Source organism: Phacochoerus africanus, chromosome 8 (assembly GCF_016906955.1).
Source record: "Phacochoerus africanus isolate WHEZ1 chromosome 8, ROS_Pafr_v1, whole genome shotgun sequence".
Lineage (NCBI taxonomy): Eukaryota > Metazoa > Chordata > Mammalia > Artiodactyla > Suidae > Phacochoerus > Phacochoerus africanus.
Window position 1 is genome coordinate 103,601,498 of NC_062551.1, and position 22,977 is coordinate 103,624,474.

The 22,977-nt window shown below is 37.6% G+C and overlaps 1 protein-coding gene across 3 annotated transcripts in view; it reads right to left on the reverse strand.

Annotated features, from left to right (window-relative positions):
- The window catches only part of NDC80 (NDC80 kinetochore complex component), a 63,244-nt gene that overhangs the window by 10,775 nt on the left and 29,492 nt on the right, over window positions 1-22,977 (reverse strand). For all 3 annotated transcript variants that reach the window (XM_047793836.1, XM_047793837.1, XM_047793838.1), the window contains exons 8-16: window positions 21,809-21,902; window positions 19,626-19,732; window positions 18,733-18,877; window positions 14,735-14,940; window positions 12,106-12,258; window positions 9,133-9,222; window positions 3,298-3,390; window positions 1,766-1,896; window positions 591-693 (exon numbers count right to left, since the gene is read on the reverse strand). In XM_047793836.1, coding sequence (XP_047649792.1) covers window positions 591-693; window positions 1,766-1,896; window positions 3,298-3,390; window positions 9,133-9,222; window positions 12,106-12,258; window positions 14,735-14,940; window positions 18,733-18,877; window positions 19,626-19,732; window positions 21,809-21,902 — 1,122 coding nt within the window. The remainder of the gene's footprint in view (window positions 1-590; window positions 694-1,765; window positions 1,897-3,297; window positions 3,391-9,132; window positions 9,223-12,105; window positions 12,259-14,734; window positions 14,941-18,732; window positions 18,878-19,625; window positions 19,733-21,808; window positions 21,903-22,977) is intronic.

A 22,977-nucleotide genomic window follows, 5' to 3' on the forward strand; every position in this document is an offset into this window, starting at 1 on the left:
ACAGAGTTGTGCAATCCTTACCACAATCTTTGTGCCCATCTGCTCTTATTCCCACGCTAGTCCCTAGCAACCACAAATCTACTTTCTGCCCCTGTGGATCTGCCTTTCCTGGACATTTTATATTAGTGAGTCATAAATATGTGGACTTTCACATCATTCACTGGGTATAATGTTTTGAATGTTCATTCAAGCTGTAGCATGTACTGGAGCTTTCCTTTTGTTGCTGGATCATCTTCCAGTATATGGGTATATCAGCCACCAGTTAATGAATATTTGGGCTGTTTACCCTTTTTGGCTATTATGAATAATGTTGCTATGAACATCTGTCTATAAGTCTTTGCATGGACATATTTTCATTTCTCTTGGTAGGCTGATACATAGGACTAGAACTTCTGGGTTGTGCAGTATACCTATGTAAAACAGACTACTTTATAAAATGCACACTGCTATACAAGATTCTTCTGATAAAATTTTTACTAGATATTTTCCATAGAAATGAAATTTATTATTTAAATCTCCTTTAGAAACAGAAACACATCAAAGTTTTAAAAAGTTTTCTTAGAATGTAGGAAAGCCCTGCAGATACTTACCTCCACAGACCCTACATGTGTAGCAACCATCTCTAAAAGACGCTGCAAGTTATTTCCCACTTTTCGTCTTTCTTCAGTTGTGGTCTGTACAACTAGCTGGTATCTGTAGGATACAAACTCTTGTTTTAGTTGTAGAGGATAAAACCTAATATATCAGTTCTAGCTAGTTCATTCCTCCTTTTCACATTCAACAAAACCAGGCTGTGATTGATAATGTGCTGCTTACCCTGTGTATAATTCAGAGGTCCAGTTTGCAATCGTTAAAACAGAAACAAAAATATTTTCAAAGATCCCATGCAGGAGTTCCGGTTGTGGCTCAGTGGGTTAAGAACCTGGCTAGTATCCATGAGGATGCGGCTTCAATCCCTGGCTTCTTTCATTGGGTTAAAGGATCTGGCGTTGCCATGAGCTCTGGTGTAGGTCACAGACAAAGCTGGGATCTGGCATTGCTGTGGCTGCAGTCAACAGCTGCAGCTCTGATTTGACCCCTAGCCTGGGAACTTTCATATGACACAGGTGTGGCCCTAAAAAACAAACAAACAAACAAAAAATCCAAAAAGATCCCATGTAAGCAATAGCACAAAACAGCACCAAAACCTCACGCTTTAACATACAAAGCTTGGAAGCAAATTGTTTTACCAGAGTCTCCTAAAGGATTGTAAAACTTAAATGTTTTCAGGGACCAGACATAAAATACATACAAATAAGGGAACAGCAGTCCTACTTTTAGGCATATGGATTAAAATTAGAAACAAAAAAATTAAGCCCAAAACACCTTCAACTGAGTTTTCTAGGCTACAAATAAATAAAGAGATGTGATTTTCTTAAGGATTGTCCTTCTAATCTCAAAGAAAGATTTTTAAAAAGTTTTCTGAGGGGTCCCTTAACTCTCTGAAAAAAGTGTGTTTTAAAATGAATTAATATAGAGCCTATGGATTAACTATCCAGTACTCTCTTGACTGAAAAGATAATAGTGGGTAAGAGCTATGATGGTAGCAGAATGTATTTGTCTAGGGAAAGTATCTCAAGTTAAAAGTAACTCTATCCATTACTTTTTCTCCCTGAAATAGTTCTAAAATACAAACTAAAGCAAATAAACTTAGCACTAGTTTCACAGAAATGTTAAATAATTGAGGTGAAAATAAACATTATAAATCTTGGTAAGATGAACTTACTCCCGCTGAATAGCATCTAACTCATTCATAGCTTCACTGAGGCCCTCGTTAACTGCACTCTCCAGCAGGTGCTTGTGTTTTTCCAGGGACTCCAGCTCATTGGCACATTTTTTGTCCTCTTCCTCAGCTTCCTATCAGGATAAAGCCATGGTTATAGTTTTTCAATATTCACATTCTATACGCTCCAGGAGGATTTCAAAAAATTTATGTAAAGCATTTAAAAAAATCAGGTTGCATCAACGTTTGCATTCACAGGATGTTACTGCTCTACATGTAAGAGACTTTTAAATGCTCTTTTGGAAAGTTTATATTATAAACACAAATGTGACCTTTTCAACAGGCCTGTACAGAATTCATTTAGCAGTAATTCAAGTCGGTACTATAGGAAATTTTATGGTATTCTGATTTAAAGTTTTTCCATGAGCATCAAAAGAGGCCTTTTTTTTTCTTTTCTTTTTTAATATTTTTAGGGCCACACCTGAGGCATATTGAAGTTCCCAGGCTAGGGGTCAAATTGGAGCTACAGCTGCTGGTCTACACCAAGCCACAGCAACTTGGGATCCCAGCTGCATCTGCAACCTACACCATAGCTTAAGGCAAAGCCAGATGCTTAACCCACTGAGTGAGTCCAGGGATCGAACCTGCAACCTCGTGGTTCCTAGTTGGATTCGTTTCCACTGCACCACAACAGGAACTCTAAAAGAGGCCTTTTATATAGGTCAAAATGTGGTTAACTTGCATACAACCATTATTTCACATATATGTTAATTATGAAGAGGCAAAGTAACCCCAATTCATCAATTCCTAGGTTTCTCAAGATGCAGTGTGCTAAAGTCTGTCACTTAAGTGCTTTAGAAAATAAACTCAAACACTATCATGGAGAACGTATGAAAAAACAAAAATGATCAAATGCCTCATATTTTACATATAGACCATTATTGCGGCATATTTTCTAAAAAATTCATACTGCTTAAAAAAATGTATAGGCCCTAAATGTAATACAGGTCAAGAGAAAAGTTTCCAATTCCTCATATTTTGTTGGTATAACTAAGAAAAAATATTGGTGTGGTTAAATTTTTTCACATAAAGTGTATAAGTGGTAATGCAGAGTCTTATGAGTAAAATGCTAGCCAGAAGGTAGATTAGAGGTGGTGGGGAATGAATCTCATTATGTACCCTCATTCTAAATTTCATGTAAATGGTCTCTGGAATTTGGCCAGGATGGTTAGTTTGCAATGACTTTTTAAGGGTAACCACTTTTATAAAGGCCTTACCGAGGTTCAAGCTTTAGAAATAATTAACACTAAATCTCTATAAAAAGGTAGAAGAGAGGCTTAAAACATGTTTGGTCTTGCCAAGGATATTCAATTAAAAATGCAAGTATAAAGTATTAATGAAATACTAAAATATCCTATGGTGAAATAGCTAGATTGCAGAAAAAAGTCCTTAAGAAGAACAGCTTAACTCCTTACAACAAACTTTAGATGAGAAGATTAAACTAAAGCCCAAGTTACAGAATATAACATTCTTACCTTAACTTTTTGTTGGTAAAGATCGTCCAGCTTTTGAACTTCTTCTTTCAGAGTTCGCACACTTCTCCTGCTTTCTGTTATCATTGTATTTAACTTGAGGAATAAAACTTTGGTTGAGAAATCATAGCTATACATCAAAAATTTTTAATAAGTTATAAAACATTTATATCATCAACTAACTGAACATGTTATTTCTTCTAGCCCTTGTGAACGCTACCCTATCATTTGTCCTACAGATTTCTTATTTCACAAAGTGAAATTAATTTCAAGAGGACTTCTAAATATATATATAATGTTTAAATGCAGAGTGGTATGGTAGGGCATTAGGAATAAAAAATCTGGCTTAATTCTCAGTAAAATAAAGATAACGATATCTTTTCTTCCACTTCCAGCTGTAAGAGTACTTTTTAAAGCTCTCATACATGTTATACAAGTATTATATATAATTTTTGATATTAATTTATTAATATAAATTGTTTTATTCTCTAGTTTTGAGGCCTCACTTTATTTATTTTACCTACTTCAGTTATCTAGCTTTCATTGATATGTTTACTTTATGGGATCTTAAAGAGAACTGTTCATATTGATTTTATTTTGATAATATTTGCTAATTGGTTATAGTCAATGCATTCTTCCGAAGAGTAATAAAGTAACTACATTTAATCTTTTTCAAGCTTGGGCTAATTTAAGATCTGCTAAAACCAAAACTGGAAAAAAAAAAAAGTGTTGCTAAATTTCACCTCCTGTTGACAAGTGGTGATACTGGTAATTAATACAGAATGTTTTCAAATAGACCAAAAAGATAATATTTCAAACAGGAAACAATATATTTGACATCTTTCTTTAAAAGCATAATTCTACACATACATACATTTAGAAAATATATATACGTTTTGGGAAAAATTTAGTGAAGCTATTGTTATTTGGCAAAGGTAAGATGATAAAATGACTAAGCTTATTAAAGAAACTTGCATATAGTACCTTTCTCTTCTTGTACATAGTACTTCTCATTCAGTCATCCAAAGTCCCTTCTAAGGGACAGGCCTTTCCTATTTACAAGTGAGAAGAGTGGGCTAGAAGAATGCCGTTTACTCAGGATCATGCAATTAGCATATGCCCAGAATTCGAAACTAACTTCACGGACTTTTTCTATACCACTTGCCTTTCAAATTTTAAACACCAGTTACTCAAGCTATAAACTCTGATTCCAGTCTTAAGATAGGCTACTTCTGAAATAATTTGTTTCATTAAATTCATCTGTAATAAGACCAGATGACACCCAAATAATCAGAACTTCCACTACTTCCAACTTCATGGTTGATCAAATGTGTTTGCTTATATCTGAGTAACTTTATTTTCTATGTCAGCTTTACTAAAGTGTCATCAATTAAACATTTTTTCCCCTCCTGATTACAAAAGTACAGATTTCCACTATGGTAAAAGGGAAGGAGTAAAGAAAATAAAATCACCAATAATCCTGCAACCACTAAGAACTATCAATATTTGGCTTCCTTTCCTCCTTTCTTTCTAAGCTCTTAAGCTTCTTTTAAGCAAAGAAGATATCATTAATTACTCTAATTAGGTGACTTTTTTTCTTCTATCATTGAGAAGAGAGAAGCCACTAGACTGGAATTCTATCACTCCTTGCCTCCAACCAACCAACCAACCAACCCACTCAACACAAGACCTTTCCTTCTTCCTTCTAGTCAGTTTTAGGATGCAGGGCACATACTTTTCTTCAGCTCTTTTCTGGGTCACATGCTCTTGTATTTCTCCATGGATCACATTCAAATCCACTGATGCCTTTTCCCCTTAATTTTCTAAACTTTACCATCTTTCTACTGAACTCTCTCCCTCATCTTTAAAACCAAACCCCTCCCATTACCCTCCCCCACCAAAAAACCCCCAAAACCTTTCCTATACACCACTTTCTTGGTACTGTTCCACCTCCGTTTCTTAGAGTCAAACATCTCTAATAGATTTGTAGTAAGCCACAAAGAATAACCAATTTGGATTACAGTATCTTCCTTGTTTACCATTCAAACTTTAGAGTAACATGCTTTCTGGCTCTTCTACTTTATGAAGTTGCTTTTGCAAATGTCACAAGGAATATTTTTACGGCTAAAGCCAACACAACGTTCAGATTTAATCTGAACAACATTGGTAGTCACTGATCACTTGCTACTGAAATCTCCTTTCTTGTTTTCTAAACCATGGAAACTTTTGGCTTCCTCTTTTTTTTTTTTCTTTAATTTTTATTTTGTCTTTTTAGGGCTGCAACTGTGGCATATGGAGGTTCCCAGGCTAGGGGTCGAACTGAAACTACAGCTGCTGGCCTACACCACAGCCACAGCAACGCAAGATCCTAGCCGTGTTTGCGACCTACGCTACAGCTCATGGCAACGCCGGATCCTTAATCCACTGATAGAGGCCAGGGACCGAACCCGCAACCTCATGGTTCCTAGTCAGATTCATTTCTGCTGTGCCATGATGGGAACTCCTTGGTTTCCTCTTTATGTGTTAGGAAGTTCTTCTAATTCTTCTTGCAGATTTCTCTTTCTCTGTGTTTTGGATGATGTTCTCTGAGTTTTCCCATTTTGGCTGTATTCTCTTTTGCTCACTTGGGAGAGCTCTCTCTCAGCCTCACACCTGGGCAATCTCCTGGCTTTAATTATATCAAGCTAAAAATATCTATCTATATCTATATTATCTCCAAACTCCAACTTCCTATTGGACATTCTCTACTTTGATGTCCCAGGACCTGAAGCTCAGCATATTCCAGCCTGGAATTCTCTGTTCTACACCCTTTGTATTCAAGGTTCCAGCACTGACAAAAAATTTCTCTTTGACTAAACTACAGGATCTTCTGAACTCTCTTCTCAATTAGGTTGATTTTTGGACTGTTTTGTTTCTCTCTGTATTATCCAATTTTAGGCAAGAATCCTGGTAAGTCACTTTAACCAGAATCTCCCATCTTCAGTATCTGATCAGGTTCCACATCCTATACCATGCCCTAGGTGGTGTCTCATCACCGTGGCCTGCCCTCAGCTAGAAACCTGGGGTTGGTTTAGCTAGAATCCCCTCTTACCTCTGATACTTCCTCTCAGTTATTTTCCAGTCACTGATTCCGACCATGCTCTTTGGCTGTAATTCCTACTTTTCTTTGTTATATTTGGAATTGAGCTCAATCTTTCTCACCTACTACAAAACCCCACTGTAGTAGCTCCCCCTTCCCCTTGACTAAAGCCCACCTTACCACCACTAACACGTGTCATAAATAACTTTTCTTTAATACCATATACCAAAGCTGGACACTTGACATTCTTTCTTTCTCTCTCTTCCTTAAGCTTCACATCAAAGTGGATCACCAAATTATGCAGTTTCAATCTTTACATATCTTTTCTCCATTTTCACTGCAATAGCCTTGGTTTGAGTCCTTACCATTTAAGGATCAAGATACTGTTAAGTCTCTTAATCTTGTGTCTCTAGCCTCACGTACCTACCTCTGACCTATCCTTCAAAATGTCAACACCGTGAGCTCAATAAATTACACAGGTTTTAATCCCTTGCTTAAAAATCTTCAAGGATCCTTGCTGTGTATAGAATAAAAATTCAACCAGTAAACAAAAGTAAATATGCCTCTTCAGAATTAGGTTCTTGTTTCTCCAGGCTTCCGGCCTGTCCTACTTATATTCATGGTTAATTCTTCAACATGCCATGTTCTTTGGTCTCTAGGTCTTCAGAGGTGTGTGTATGTGTTCTTTAAAGATAGATTTTTGTATTACTTCATAACTCAAATAAATTCCTCCCATATTTATAATGTACCTAGTTCTCATTTTTTTTCCTGCTTTTTATTGAATGGTTTTGGCAATTATTTTAAAGTACTTAGATTTATTAGTTTTGTTATCTAATCTATTAATCTCTGTTTAACCTTTACTACTTCAAATTGCTATTTTATGCCATCTTAACTTGGTTAAACTACTTGTCAAATTGAAAAAAAATAGCTTTAGTTTTTAGTCTCCGAAGCATAGAACATCACTGGTCATTCCCTTTCCCCTGTTTCACTGAGCTATAACTGACATATAACATTGCAAAGGTTTAAAGTATACAGCATGATGATTTGGTATATGCATATATTATGAAATGTTTACCAGAGTAACTTCAGCTAGGATAACCTCTTTCTTGAAAAGTCTTCCTTACTTGGCCTTTATAGTATATCCTTTTCTTCAACTACTTTGTCTACTTCTCCTAGGAGTTTTTCCTAAAATTTCCTTCCTTTGCCACTTTCTTTCACATATCCTCCCTAAGAAACATCGACCATATCCCTGGTTTCAAAGGTCATGCATATGCTAAAGACCCTAAAATATGTATTTTCAGAGCCGATAAATCTATCCCATGGACAGCAAGCTCAGCATCTCCAGCCCGTCCTGGCTACTCCCAGCACTCATTTTTCTTCCTCTGGTTTGCCCATCAGAAAAAGTCACTGTGGTTTTTTTGGTTGTTGTTTTTAGATCCACACTTGGCATGTGGAAGTTCCTGGGCCAGGGATCAAACCTGTGCCAGCAGTGACCTGAGCCACAGCAGTGACAATGCCAGATCCTTAAAATCTGCTGCGCCACAGGGAAATCCTAGAAGTTGATGTTGATCCTTTCTCTCTCAGCTTTCATATTCAGCCATAAAATGCTTGAGTTCTATCCCCTTAACATTTCTTGAACCTGTCCCCTTCTTTCTATTTCTTGTCTAATACTTTGGTTTAACCTCTTAATATCAGTTGTTTCCCCATTAAATCAATCTTTTCTTCTATGCCCAAAGGGGTTTTGTAAAAATGCTAATCTAATTAGCATAACTGCATATATCACCTTTTCTCCAAATGGGACTCTTTCATATAAATTTTAGTTATATTTATCTTTGGAAGATTAACATGGGGCCTAGCCCATGGCAGGCATTTTATAAATCGCCTTCCCACCCTGCCCAAATTTTCCTGCCTAAGGTTTCAAGTCAGTTTGAAATGTTTTAGTCAGGATGTTCTTACTGCTTGAAATTCAAACCTTTTTGAGTCTTGATGTTAGCTTTAACTGCCCATTCCCACCAGAGAGAAATTGAACTGAAGCACGCTAAAGGAAGATGTCACCTAAAATAACCATCACTGGTTAGAACATCTTTTGTTAAAGCAGTCCTGATTCCTACCTTCTTTCTATACTGTGATGTTACAAACCCTACAAATTTGCAAAAACCCCATATTATAATAACAATAGTATCACTTATCTAACAAATTTTCTATTTGTGGGAGGAGTGGAAAAAATCTTTCTAATACAAAGTAAGTCTTCATGAAATTTGATAAACTAAAAAGATGTGGGTTATTTTCAAAATTATTTGTGAAATGCATATTTCTAAATGAGAAAAAATAAACATGTTTCTATTCTCAGAAAAGATAGGAATTCTTTTAAAACTTGAAATCTGTCATCCAGAATACAATAGTTCTTTTTTTTTGTCTTTCTGTCTTTTCTAAGGCCACCCCTACGGGATGTGGAGCTTCCCAGGCTGGGGTCTAATCGGAGCTGTAATAACTGGTTTACGCCAGAGCCACGGCAATGCCAGATCTGGGCCACATCTGCAACCTATACCATAGCTCATGGCAATGCCAGATCCCTGACCCAATGAGTGAGGCCAGGGATCAAACCCATATCCTCATGGATACTAGTTGGATTTGTTTCTGCTGGGCACAATGGGAACTCCCTCATTTTTCATAATATTTCATTAAAAACTCATTCCTTAGCAATCAGAAACCACAAAATCTTACATTTGTTTTTAATGATTCTATGCTTCACTACTTACTTGTTCTAAAGTATCTTCTAACCCCATCTTTTTATTTAGAGCTTTATTAATTTCTTCTTCAGTCTGGTTCAAGAGTTCCTTGAGTGGTACCTATAAAATATATAGGAATGTGGGTTATATATGACACATGTAATTACAAAATTTCTCTCATGAAGCACACTTTTTGGAGAAAAAGAGTGATGCCATGGAGTTTTAAATCCAAATATATCATCGATAAAAAAATAAAATTAATTTTAATACAATTTCTGTAACTATTGAAGGTAATCTTTGGGTTTTAAATACTTGCAAAATTCTAGATTTGCGTCTCTATGCTGTAAATTCACTTCTAATACTTAAACATTTTATAAGTACATTTAGTTTAATGCAGTATCTTTATTAAAAACAATTTATATGTAGGTTTATTTTTTAATTTTGTTTTTTTTTGTTTTGGCCACACCTGAGGCATGTGGAAGTTCCTGGATCAGGGCTTGAACCTATATCACAGTAGCAACCTGGGCCACTTCAGTAATAATGCTGGAGTCTTAAACCTCTGCACCACAAGGGAACTCTCTGTAAGTTTACTTTTATGTTATGCTCTCTAGATGTGTAATTTTCCTCTGAATCCTTCTCAATTTTTTAGTCTTACAATTATCTGCTTATATTTCTTCTTCTTCTTCTTTTTTTTTTTTTTTGGCTCTCCATTGTAACTCTGTTGTAATAGCAGAAGACTTGAAACATGGCAGATGCCCACCAGTAGGGACTGGTTGAATAAGCCATACAATGTAGGACTGAGGCTGCAAAAGGAACGAGGAAGATCTTGACACTGTCAAGGAGAGGGAAATGTCCCCCTCTACTCTTCTCCTGTTCTTGTAGCAGGACTTATAACAAAATTGAGAGAAAAGGGACTCTCATCACTTTCCCTTCTACTGGATCCTGCAGTCAAGAGATCCAGGTAAGCAATCTTACCTTCTGCCTGCTTTTTTTTTTTAGATGTCCCAGGATCTCTCAGATATAGCAGTTTTCCAGCTGGTGATTTTTCCAGGCTGGCTTGCCAAAATTGCCTGGGAGAAGGAACTTTCTCTCTCCCTAACAATGTGCTACTGGAGAGAGATTGCTGGGGTGGTCCAATCCCTGAATAAAGCAGGTGGGTGTCCAGAAATAGGTAAATGTTTACCAGTATATTTAAATAAGGATATGACTCAGCAATAGCCAGATGTAAGAGATGCACAGGGCAGGGTATTTGGGAGGGCGCAGGGCTTCTCTGCTCTCTGGGTTTGCCTCTCTCCCCGCATCTCCACATTTCACCAACTGGAATCTCTTATCTGCTTACATGTCTTATATTTAACCTCTATTCTACTGATTGTGTTTCAACACAGCACTTCATTGATTCCCATTATTTATTTTTCTATTGAGATGAAACTCACACTTTAAAATGGTTAAACTGAAATAATTTAACATAAAATTAACTCTTTTAAAGTGTAGAAACCAAGGCATTTGGTGCATTTATGTACACTCATTCTAGGACAATTTCGTCACTCCAAAAGAAAACTGTTTTTTCAGCTGGTCTTTTGAAGTTATTGTTGAGTTTTAATTTTGGCTGTTCTTTTTTGAAAAATACAACAGCCTCTCTAATCCCCTTAAGAATCTTTCTGCAAATACTACTTGTAACAGTTGGGGTTGCACCTTCCTGATGCTGTATCTATCTCTTTTTTATTTGGCTGTGCCCACAGAATGCAGAAATTCCCAGGCCAGGGATCAAACCCAAGCCACAGCAGTGACAAAACTGAGTCTTAAACTGGTTAGGCTACCTGCTATTTCTATTTTTATTGCTGTTATTATATAAAACTATTTCCAGGGAGCAAAGAAAAAATTTTCCTTTTCTGAACATATGCATTCTTTTTGTACTAAGTAATCATTTCTGCAGTGATTTGATTCAGGTTATTGTTTTCTTGCACCAGCCATGTCAAACCACTCAAAATAGAGGAGCGTCAACTCTAGCTGCCTGCCTGCCTATCTATCTACCCATCCACTGAGCTATTGCTTGAGAAACAATACAGTAAAAGATTAGATGTTTATTGGATGCATTTTTTTTCTATTGAGAATGAGTCTAGCTTTATTTAATCAAAGTCGGTATACCAATAAACTGTAATCTGGGAAAGTAGGGACTGCATCTTTTTCTGGGTATTTTATCTCTACCATCTAGCTGGTATTGAACATAGCTGTACTCAAGAAATAATTTATGGAATGATTGATTCTCAAGGGAAAAAAATGCATGCTTTAGACTTTTGCTGATATTCTTATATTAAAAACTATTTTGGAAAATGATGTTTGGGGGGCCACTAAAATACTAAAATCAAGAAATTGAAATAGCAATTTTTCTTCCTCACATCACATCCATGGCTATATTTGAAATTAAAGGAAGATTTCTCATTACTGACTGTTGGTGTTACTTAGTACTCTATTGTATTTCACCCCTTCATGTGTCCTTGTGCCTAAAACTCTTTCCTACAGACTGCCCCCATAAACATCTCATCTTTCAAGACTGCGTTCTAAGTTCATCATCTCAGCAGAGACTACTTCTCTTTCAGTTCTGGGAGTAACAGATTTTGTTACTATACCTTGTAAAGATATTTAATAAAGCATGAATATAGCATTTTTTTTAAGACTTCCATGAGGGGACTAATAGCAACTTGAGAGCAAGGGCCAGGTCATTTTTGCCCTTACACCACTGGTGTCTATTGCCTAATCAAATCTTTTGTTGGATAGCTAAATAGACAAAGTACACAGAGAGGAAGACAAGGCTTTATAAATTGAAGGGTAATAGAGAGCTCTCTACTACCAAGAAGAAAGAAGCTAACATTTTTTAGTGTTGTATATCTCTAAGTTTAGTCCTAAGTTAGGGGCATGCTAAAGTTTAAACTCTTACTTATAAATATATGAACCAGATATTAATCATATGATTCAAAAACTTTTGAAGTACTCATGATTACTTACATAAACTTGAGCTCTATATTTGACAAGGCAGTTGGCACCAGCTTCAGGATTAAACTTAATTTCAAAGTCATAACCTCTGGAATTCTCAGCACCCTTAGGGATAAGTTTTAATTTTCTAGCCAATTTATGATACTCTGCCAATTGTGTTTCAATCTGTGAAAGACAGAAAAAGAAATGGTTAAAAAAACAGCTCCATTCTATATGGTGAGGACATTTTTGAAGTTTTACACAAAAATTATGTGTTTTTTAGCAGTTTATAATTTAGTATTTTTTAGTAGTAAGATGGTAGTTTTTAAAATATAAAGAATAAAAGATTTTATTTGCATTCGATTATAGGATAGTTTAAGACTATAATTAATTAGCAAGCAATATATTACTACTGTTCTTCCATTTATTTAACGAATAGTTTGGAATAAAAGTCTGTATTTAGGGGAGTTAGTTCCCTTCATGGTTCAGTGGTTAACGAACCCAACAGGAACCATGAGGATGTGGGTTCGATCCCTGGCCTCGCTCAGTGGGTTAAGGATCCGGCATTGCCGTGAGCTACGTTGTAGGTCACAGACGCAGCTTGGCTCCTGCATTGCTGTGGCTGTGGCTGGCAGCTGTAGCTCCGATTTGACCCCTAGCCTGGGAACTTCCATATGCCGCAGGTGCGGCCCTAAAAAAAAAAGAAACAAAACTGTATTTAGGGAGTACTTATCATGGCTCAGTGGGTTAAGAACCCGACATGGTGTCCATGAGGATGCGGGTTTGATTTCTGGCCTCTCTCAGTGGGTTAAGGATCCGGCATTGCCAAAAGCTGCAGTGTAGGTTGTAGATGCAGCTTGGATATGGTGTTGCTGTGGCTATGGTGTAGGCTGGCAGCTACAGCTCTGATTTGACCCCTAGCCTGGGAACTTCCATATGCTGCGGGTGTGGCCCTAAAAAGACCAAAAAGGAGAGAGGGAGTGATATCTTTCTGAAATGTGATCATTTCTGTTTAAAAATTTTAAGGGCTTTGGAATTCCCGTCGTGGCACAGTGGTTAACGAATAAGACTAGGAACCATGAGGTTGCGAGTTCGATCCCCGGCCTTGCTCAGTGGGTTAAGGATCTGGCATTGGCGTGAGCTGTGGTGTAGGCTGCAGACGAGGCTTGGATCCCGCGTTGCTGTGGCTCTGGCGTAGGCTGGTGGCTGCAGCTCTGATTAGACCCCTAGCCTGAGAACCTCCCTGTGCCGCGGGAGCGGCCCTAGAAAAGGCAAAGACAAAAAAACATAAATAAATAAATAAAAAAAAAATAAGGGCTTCATGGAGCTTTCAGGATAAAGTCCAAACTTCTAAACACTAAAAGGATCTATGCTTATCCTTTGGTTTCATCATTTGCACAAGCCCCCATCCCTTGCTATTAAGCTCCAGCCATAAGAAAAGCTTAGGATGCCAGAGTACATCATGCTATTTTCTCCCCGCGCTTTCCCATGTACTGGTTTGCTGGCTCCCCCACTCTTGCCATGTTAACCTTCCCTTACACTTCCCAATTCAGTTCAAGTGTTACCTCTTCAAGGAAGCTTTTCTAAAAACCGCTGCCAATCCATCTCCCCACATCACGCACCAAATCCGGGTTAGGTATACTACATGCCTCCTCCGTGTGCTATGCAAATACCTATTAGAGGTCTGATCTCATGGCAGAAAAATATCAACTAGGCTGGAAGTTTCTTGAGGGGGGCAGTCTACATTTTTTTTTTTTAACCTTTCCTTAACTCCCAGTGTGAGCGGCACAAAGTGGCACTACTCAAAATACATGTTTAAGTAGTGAGGAGGTAAATAAAGAAGTCCTCATATCCATTTCTAGAATAAAAGGCATGAGATTTATGAAGACTATTTTCATGGCCTTAGAGACTTTTTTTCCCATTTTTTAAAATTACTCAATGAGGAGTTTCCGTCGTGGCTCAGAGGTTAACAAATCCAACTAGGAACCATGAGGTTGTGCGTTCGATCCCTGGCCTTGCTCAGTGGGTTGGGATCCAGCGTTGAGCTGTGGTATAGGTCACTGATGTGGCTTGGATCCCGCGTTGCTATGGCTCTGGTGTAGGCCGGCAGCAACAGCTCTGATTGGACCCCTAACCTGGGAACCTCCATATGCCGCGGGAGTGGCCCCGGAAAAGGCAAAAAAAGAAAATAAAAATAAATTACTTAATGAATTTTATTACCTTTATAGTTGTACAACGATCATCACAACCAAATTTTATAGTATTTCCATCCCAAACCCCCAGTGCACCCCCCCAACTCCCAACCTTAGAGACTTTTTTGCTTTCTTGGTTCACTATCAGAAAATACAGGGCCTCCAGTGTTTACCACAGGCTGGGTTCTTATACTGACTGTATGGAAAGAGGATATAGAGTAATTCACTCCATATTAAAAAGAAAAAAAAAGGAAAAAAAACAAACAAAAAAGCAAATCCAGGCTATCTTAAATATGACAAAGAAATTGGGCTGTTACTGAATTGACAAAGGGATGAGTGTATTTTTAGAAAAAGGTCAAAGGTAAAAAACTACCTCTCAGGCTAATTTATTCTACCCACTCAACTCATTAGGATAGAGCTTTACAAATGTAAATTCTGATGACTTGCCACTCTAGGAGTGGCTGACATACCGCCTCTTTGCCTCGGGCATATTTCAGCTCCTCATTCCACAACTGCTGTTGTTCAGTCTCCAGGTCCTTGGTTAATTTATTAATAGTCTGCTGCAATTCATTTCTTTCATGATTTATTCTCTCAATGTCTGCAACTGAGTACTTCTGGTTATCAACAATATTCTGTAGTCGAGAATTCTCCTGTTTCATTGTTTCACATTCTAGTTCTTCAATGAAAAAGAAAAATGTTTTTAAGTTCCTTTAATTCCTACAAAGAAACTGATGCCATTACTTAGTAGAGTTGATCAAGATGTCTAAATTTCTAAGTTATGTACATGTTTATTTTTCTCTTCTTTTTTTGGATAATTCTGATCCCACTTTGTTAATAACATTCTTAAAAAATATAATTAAAGTTTTATGTTAGAACTTTATTTCTCTCCTGGCTTGCTATGGTTTTCAGAACGCTCTACATTAAAAAAAAAAAAAAAAAAAAAGGAGAGTTCCTGCTGTGGCACAATGAGATCAGTGGCATCTTGGGAGTGCCAGGAGGCAGGTTCAATCCCTGGCCCAGCACAGTGGGTTAAGGATCTGGCATGACCGCAGCTTTGGCTGTGGTTGCGACTGTGGCTTGGATCCAATCCCTGGCCTGGGAACTCCATATGCCATGGGGAGCCCAAAAAAGAAATAGTAAAAAAAAAAATGGCCCCACACATGATGATTATGATTAAGAATTGTTAGACTTAAGAGAGATAGTCTGTTGTTGTTCAGTTAAAATACTTCTTAAGGAGTTCCTGCTGTGGTTCAGCAGAAATGAACCCGACTAGTATCCATGAGGGTGCAGGTATGATCCCTGGCCTTGCTCAGTGGATTACAGATCTGGTGTTGTCATGAGCTGTGGTATAGATTGCAGATGTGGCTTGGATCCAGAGTTGCTGTGGCTGTGGTGTAGTCCAAAAGCTGTAGGTAGCTCCAATTTGACCCCGAGCCTGGGAACTTCCATATGCTGCAGGTGCAGACCTAAAAAGCAAAAAAAAAATTTTTTTTTAATACTCCTGCATGATTCTCTGCAATAAGTCAGAAAACCCACATTTTTTTTTTTTGGCTACACCCACAGCATGTGGAAGTTCCTGGGCCAGGGATCAAACCTGTGCCATAGGAGCAACCCAAGCTGCTGCAGTGACAATACCAGATCCTTCATCCACTGCGCCATAAAAGAACTGCTAAAGTTTTTTGCAAACATAAAAATATTTATATGAACATACATCAGTTTATTCTTATTTCAGTGATATTTTCAGTGGTTTCATCAGATATTAAGTGATCATACCAGTTAGGTTCTTGCTTACCAAAATTTGTAATCATGAATGACTATATTGTACTAAGAGAATATGGCACATACAAACAGCAAATGATCATGACAGGGGAAGAAAAGTTATCAAATTTAAAGTATTTGTGGTCATACAGAAAAGTGATTTCAACATTTTGTGACTCATAGCTTATAAAGAATATGACAGTATTTTTAAGTAGGCTGAGATAAATGGATGGATAAGAATACTCATGACTAAAAGGGTCAAGAAAATCGTCCTGAGGGCTGAGAGGATCCAATATCTTGGCTTTGTTGTAATTCATTCATACTACAGAACTATAGTTGGGAAGTGTCACACCTGAGCTCAAAATAAATTAATGGCTGGTTTAAGTAAGACTTCATATATTAGAGGAATCTGCATAAAAAATCCACAATATACAATACTTAGAGAGTTTAAATATGTCTCATTCACTCTTGGTTATGAGTGGCTTCCCCCCCCACCCCCTTTTTGGCCACCCCATGGCGTATGGGCACATGGAGTTCCTGGGCCAGAGATCAGATCCAAGCTGTAATCGTGACCTATGCTGCAGCTATAGCAATGCTGGATCCTTAACCCACTGTGCCAGGCCGGGGATCGAACCTGCATCCCAAGACACTTCTGATCCCTTTGTGTCACAGTGGGAACTCCACGAATGGGTTTAAATAATCAAGAAACTTATTTTTTTGTCTTTTTAGGGCCACACGGAGGCACATGGAAGTTCCCAGGCTAAGGGTTGAATTGGAACTGCAGCTGCTGGCCTACTCCTAAGCCATAGCAATGCGGAATCTGAGCCGAGCCTGTGAACTACACCATAGATCAGGGCAACACCAGATCCTTATCCAACTGAACGAGGCCAGGGATCAAACCTGTGTCCTCATGGATACTGGTCAGGGTTGTTAACCACAGAGCCATGTCTGGAACCCCCAAGAAACTTAAAATACTCAGAATAAAAACATCTTAGGAGGGAGTTCCTGTGGTGGCACAGTGGGTTAAGGATCTGGGGTTGCCACAGCTGTGGTATAGGTCGCAGCTGCTACTCAGGTTCGATCCCTGGCCCAGGAATTTCCATGTGCTGCATGTGTGGCCATAAAATACTGCCCAAAACAAAAAACAAATCTTAGGTTAAAAACTATCAAATTTTTGTCTCCAACTAAATCACTCTGCAATGGCAAGTGACTGCTAAAGTATTTCTCTTTCACCTACCCAGTTTGTAATTACTGGAAAAAAATTCTCACAAGAAAAATAAGGATGAAAATTCTCCAATTAAATACCCATAAGGAAGATAAATTATTATAATAAGGTATTGACTTAATTGCATTACAAACATTGCTATATTAAGAAATAGTCTATAGCTCCTTGTTATCATGGAGAGTAAACACTAAGGGTCAAGTGTAAACTATTTAAAGAGTTGGTTTAGAGCAAAGCTAATATATGTAATCAGACTTATCTGGAAAGAATAAAACAATTTAGCAAATACCCCAGATAATTATTGTCCTTGATTTGACAGAGGATCAATATTCCATAGACTGAGAGTTAAATCACATATGCTAAGGACTATCTATACAATTGCTATGTGAGACAGACACAGTCTGTAACAGCCTAAAAGAATAAAGTTGAAGCAGGCAAAAACCTGGGAAAATAGTACAGCAGGTGCATCTGGCTATTTATTTTGTAAACTGCCATCCAGTGGCTCTCTGATGTGTAGACACCTTTTTTCTGATTTCCTTTTGGCACCACAGAAGCATCAATCAATCATGTGCCATAGCATTTCCAGAGTTTTATGATTAAGATTCATGTGTGTTTATGAAAATAAGGTTAGCAGTACACAAGATATAAACAGGCTTTCTTTAGCTGGGCTTTTTGTAGTACTTGCATCTTTTCATCTTATTTTTAATCAGCTTAAGCTGCTGAGTAGCTTAGGAGGTAGTGACAGAGGATAAGGCAATTATAGCTGAGATTTAAAAATATGGCTTATTAATTACAAGGTGGAACAGAAGACACATTTATATTCGGGAGGCATACGTTTTTAGGTTAGGTCCTTCCTGGCTTCACCAGGTGTCTGAAAACATGTTAGAAGGTGTAGTGGTTGAATAATGGCCACCCAGCCACATGAAGTCTTATCCTTCGAATCTGTAAACATTACATTATTTGGAAAAGGAGTCTTCACAGATATGATTAAGTATTTTGAGATGAGGAGATAACCCTGGATTACCAAGGTGGGCCCTAAATGCCATCATAAATGCCCTTTAAAGATAAAGGCAGGGAGAAATAAACACGGACAGAGACACAACCTCAGCGAAGGCAACGTGAGGATATAGGTAGAGACCGGAGTGACGGGGCCACAATCTCAGGGATGCCGTCAGACAGCAGGAGCTGAAGAGGCAAGGAATGGATTCTCCCCCAGCGTCCTTGGAGGAAGTGTGGCTGGCCTGATTTGCAACTTCTAGCTTTTTGTGAATGAATTAATTTTCCTTGTTTTAAGCCAGCAATTTGTGGTAAGTCATTGCGGCAGCCTCAGAAAATAAATACAGAAGTCATTAAAAACTTGATAGCCTGCTGTAGCCATTTACTGTTAGAGGCAAAAGGAGAGACAACAAAGTTGTCTCTATATGCATAAATCCCACGCAGGTTCCCATCTCACGCCGAATGACCTCTTTTAGCATCAGTTGTGCTTACCTACTCTAGAAATTTCTTCATCAAGACCATTCAATTTCTGGTCAAGAATGGCTGAATGAGACTCCAAATTGCTCATGTATGCCTGATATTTTTGAACATCTGCTTGTAAGGAAGCTTTCAGTTTTCTCAGTGACTCTAGACGATTCTTTAAAAAGAAAAGAACATGAAATTAGTTATTCTCATCAATAATCATTCCATACTTTACCTGAAAGTAAAACAATGTTATTTAAATTCATCTTAGAGGAAAGTAAATTAGAATTTTCCTTTTACTTTCAGAGGGAGTCAAAGGAACTAAATGGGAAGTTTATTGTTATTACCCAATTAAGAGGATGTACTCTGCAGAAGTCAGTTTGGGATAGAAAAAGTGAAGGGTCAGAATGAAAAAGCACCAACATTTAAGATCTGTTATTTTACAGAATGGTCTAAGTGGCTTCTGTGATATAACATGCAAAATGAAATTAGTTATCTGGATAGTATCATTTAGCTTTTAGAAAGCTCTTAGGATACAATATAGTATACAATCCCATTTATTACCATTCTGCTTCCACTATCTACAAAACTTAGCACCTCTGGTAAGTAGTGCTCCCTAGAGGTGTATAACATGGGGACCTTGCTCTAAACATCTTTCTGGTCTTATGTAAATAGGTAACACTCTTTCATCATATTCTGAACTTCGTTAGTCCAAGACTGATAAATCACAAGGGAAAACAAAGCTCTAGGGATAACCACACATGTTTTCATTGGGAGTTATGTCCTATGTAAAAAATTTTAACTTTTAAGAAGCTTATTTTGTCAATGTATTCAAAAAAAGTAGATGAAACAGCTGGTGTTCTTTAAGACTCAAGAGTATAGGTAAGTGTATAAGCCTATTGAAGATAAGCATGTTTACTAACCGGTTCTTTTTCTCTTTCTTGTTCCAGTCTTGCAATCTGTTCATTCAATGCTCTGTTTTTTGCTGCTAATGACTCCAGCTTTGAAGCATCTACATTAAATAAATCCTCTGGAGAAAAAGCCAAAAACTTCATGAGATCTCAAATCTGCTTAGAAAATTCTTCCCCATGCAACCACTGTGGAAAACAGTATGGGGATTCCTCAGAAAACTCAAAATAGAACTATCATTTGATCCAGCAATCCCACTCCTGGGCATCTATCCAGAGAAAATCACGACTTGCAAAGACATGTACTCCAATGTTCACTGCAGCACTATTTGCAATAGTCAAGACATGGAAACAACCTAAATGTCCATCGACAGAGGAGTGGATCAAGAAGATGTGGTACATATACACAATGGAATATTACTCAGCCATTAAAAGGAACGAAATACTGGCATTTTTAGCAACATGGATGGACCTAGAAATTATCATGCTAAGTGAAGTGAGTCAGACAATGAGATACCAACATCAAATGCTTTCACTGACATGTGGAATCTGAAAAAAGGACAGAATGAACTTCTTTGCAGAACAGATACTGGCTCACAGACTGAAAAGTCTGTGGTTTCCAAAGGAGGCAGTTTGGGGGGTTGGGGAGGGGGATGCAATGGGGTTGTGGGATGGAAATCCTATAAAATTGGATTGTGATCATCACTGTACAATTATAAATGTAATAAATTCATTGAGTAATTAAAAAAAAAAAAGAACATTCTTCCCCAGGTTTTTACTATTGCTCTCTCACTTCATCGCATCTCTATTCAAAATACTCCCAGTGAATGGCATCCTATTGTCTGTAAAATTGAAGCCATTCCCTTTAGTCTACTACACTCTCTCCCTACCCCACTTCATTTTCATTTGATTATTGTCTCTGTCTAACAGAATGCAAGCTTAGGGAAGGGATTTTTATCTCTGATTTCTGTATCTTGCATGACTACATGGTGGCTGGTACATAGTATGAGTATAAAGAATATTGTTTGAATAAATGAATATAATACATATGCTTAACAAAACAGAAATATCAACTTGCTAGATGCTTTCGGTATTAGGTCACTATACATTTTCACCTTTTTTTTTTTTTTAGGGTTGCACCTGTGGCATATGGAGGTTCCCATGCTAGGGGTCTAATTGGAGCTGTAGCTGCCAGCCTATGCCACAGCCACAGCAACGCCAGATTAGAGCCATGTCTGTGACCTACACCACAGCCCAAGGCAACGCCAGATCCCTAACCCACTGAACGAGGCCAGGGATCGAACATGAAACCTCATGTTTCCTAGTGGGATTTGTTAACCACTGAGCCATGACGGGAACTCCCATTTTCATCTTTAAGTAAAAAACACAAGCATCATATACTTTGCTCCCTTTCTCATTTGGACATGATGAAATTGTCCTGGTTATTCTTCAGGAAGGTATATCCCATGGTAATATAACAGAATGCTTTCAGTTTTTCTGGCAGGGTGGTATTCTCCTATTTTGACTGATTCCATTGTCTTTGGAGGATAGCTTTATGCATTCTAAACCTCTCTGTTTTACCCATCACTCTGGCATTTTATTAACAAGACTATTACAATAAAAAGAACAACAATGTAAAATAATACCTCTGGAATGTTTCAGAGATAGCTCATAAATACTGAATGCCACTAGATTATAGTTGAATGGAAAAATAATTTTTTATTTGGAAATATAATGGCTGATTAACTTTCTGACACAAATTTTGAGAGAGACGATAGGTCTTCTGACTAACTGGTACTTTAATTTCTAAAATAATAAAGCAAGGATATCACAGGGATATTATCCCCCAGAGGAATAACATGTGCTGATTATCTTCTGTGCTCCTGGTAGTCTGTGCAGTATTTTATAGACACGGCCATCTAACCTTACAGAACTTTGTTATACAGGTTGGTTAGGAGTTTGCTAAAGTCACACAGCCAGTAAGGAGTTATGTCTCAGGTCTTACTGCAACACCAGTATTCTTCCTGCTTAACTTTTACTTCTTTCCACAAAAGAAACAGTTATGAAAAAAGTCAGTAGGCATCTAAATACATTTAAGAGGAGTTGCTCATATAAACACTGGGCACATTAAGGTAAACTACAACTCCTTGAGCAGAGTTAGATAAATGACCCAAAGCAAGCACACTAGGAACACTTACTCAGCTTGGATTGTAACTCTGCGTTCATCTCTTCAAAGCTGTCGGCACCAGTCATGAAACTCTCATAGCATTTTATTGTGTAGTCCAAAAACAACTGTCGGGTTAAGCAGATGTAAAAACAAAGCCATGATTCTCTATTTAGTTTGTTTCACTTTTCTAAGTGGAAATTTAAATTTTAATTAAAAAAATAAAATCAGGAATACTAAGTGGTTACATGAACCCTTGTAAGTGAGACACAAACCTAGGAATATCACTAATTACACTGCACAGATTTACTCAGTCTGCTACTTCTAAAGTGAATCATGAGAATGAAAAGAACACAAATTTGTATAAAGATGATACTTAGTAAACAGTAAAAAACAAAACAACAAATCCATACCTTTAGCATTCTGAGGTCAGACAAAGCAGCTTATAAATAAATATAATTCAACATAAAATGTATAAACTTAAGCATCTTTAGGATAATCTAACTTATAAAAAATTTAAATGAACTGCTGGTCATTTAAGTCCAATTAAACTGACAAGGTCTAGTTGTGAAAATCAGAACATAATGAATACAGGTTAAAATTTACTTCAGGCAAAAAAGGGGCATGATTAATAGACATCTAAACAGTAGAATATAAGCACTTTTAATATTTATCTGAGCGAAAAACAATACTAAATTTTGCAGTTATGTGGCGTTTTAGTCACTGAGGATGTGTACTTTGTTAGGAGGCACGGATGACTGATGAGAATTTTCCATAGCCTAGATGAAGCAAACATCCCTCAAGACAAGCCAATTCCCTTTGTGAGGATTCTCTGCTTACTAAACAACCTTCTTATTACCTCGGTGACATGGAAGGGGTACCCTGAATAGGCAGAAAGAGTACTCTTGTAACTGGAAAGATGTATCATTCGTGGTACATTTATATATTTTTCGTTCTTCTTCAGGTGTAAATTTGGTAATTGTGAATCATTTTTCTTAAGGTTGGTCAATCTTGATTTTGCAGATTAAAAAAAAAAAAAATTCAGGTTCTAGATCCACAAGACTGAAGCTCAGACTCTGGTAAAACCGGACACTTTGATAATTTTTTTGTCTTTTGTCTTTTTAGGGCCGCACCTACGGCATATGGAGGTTCCCAGGCTAGGGGTCCAATTGGAGCTACAGCTGCTGGCTTACACCATAGCCA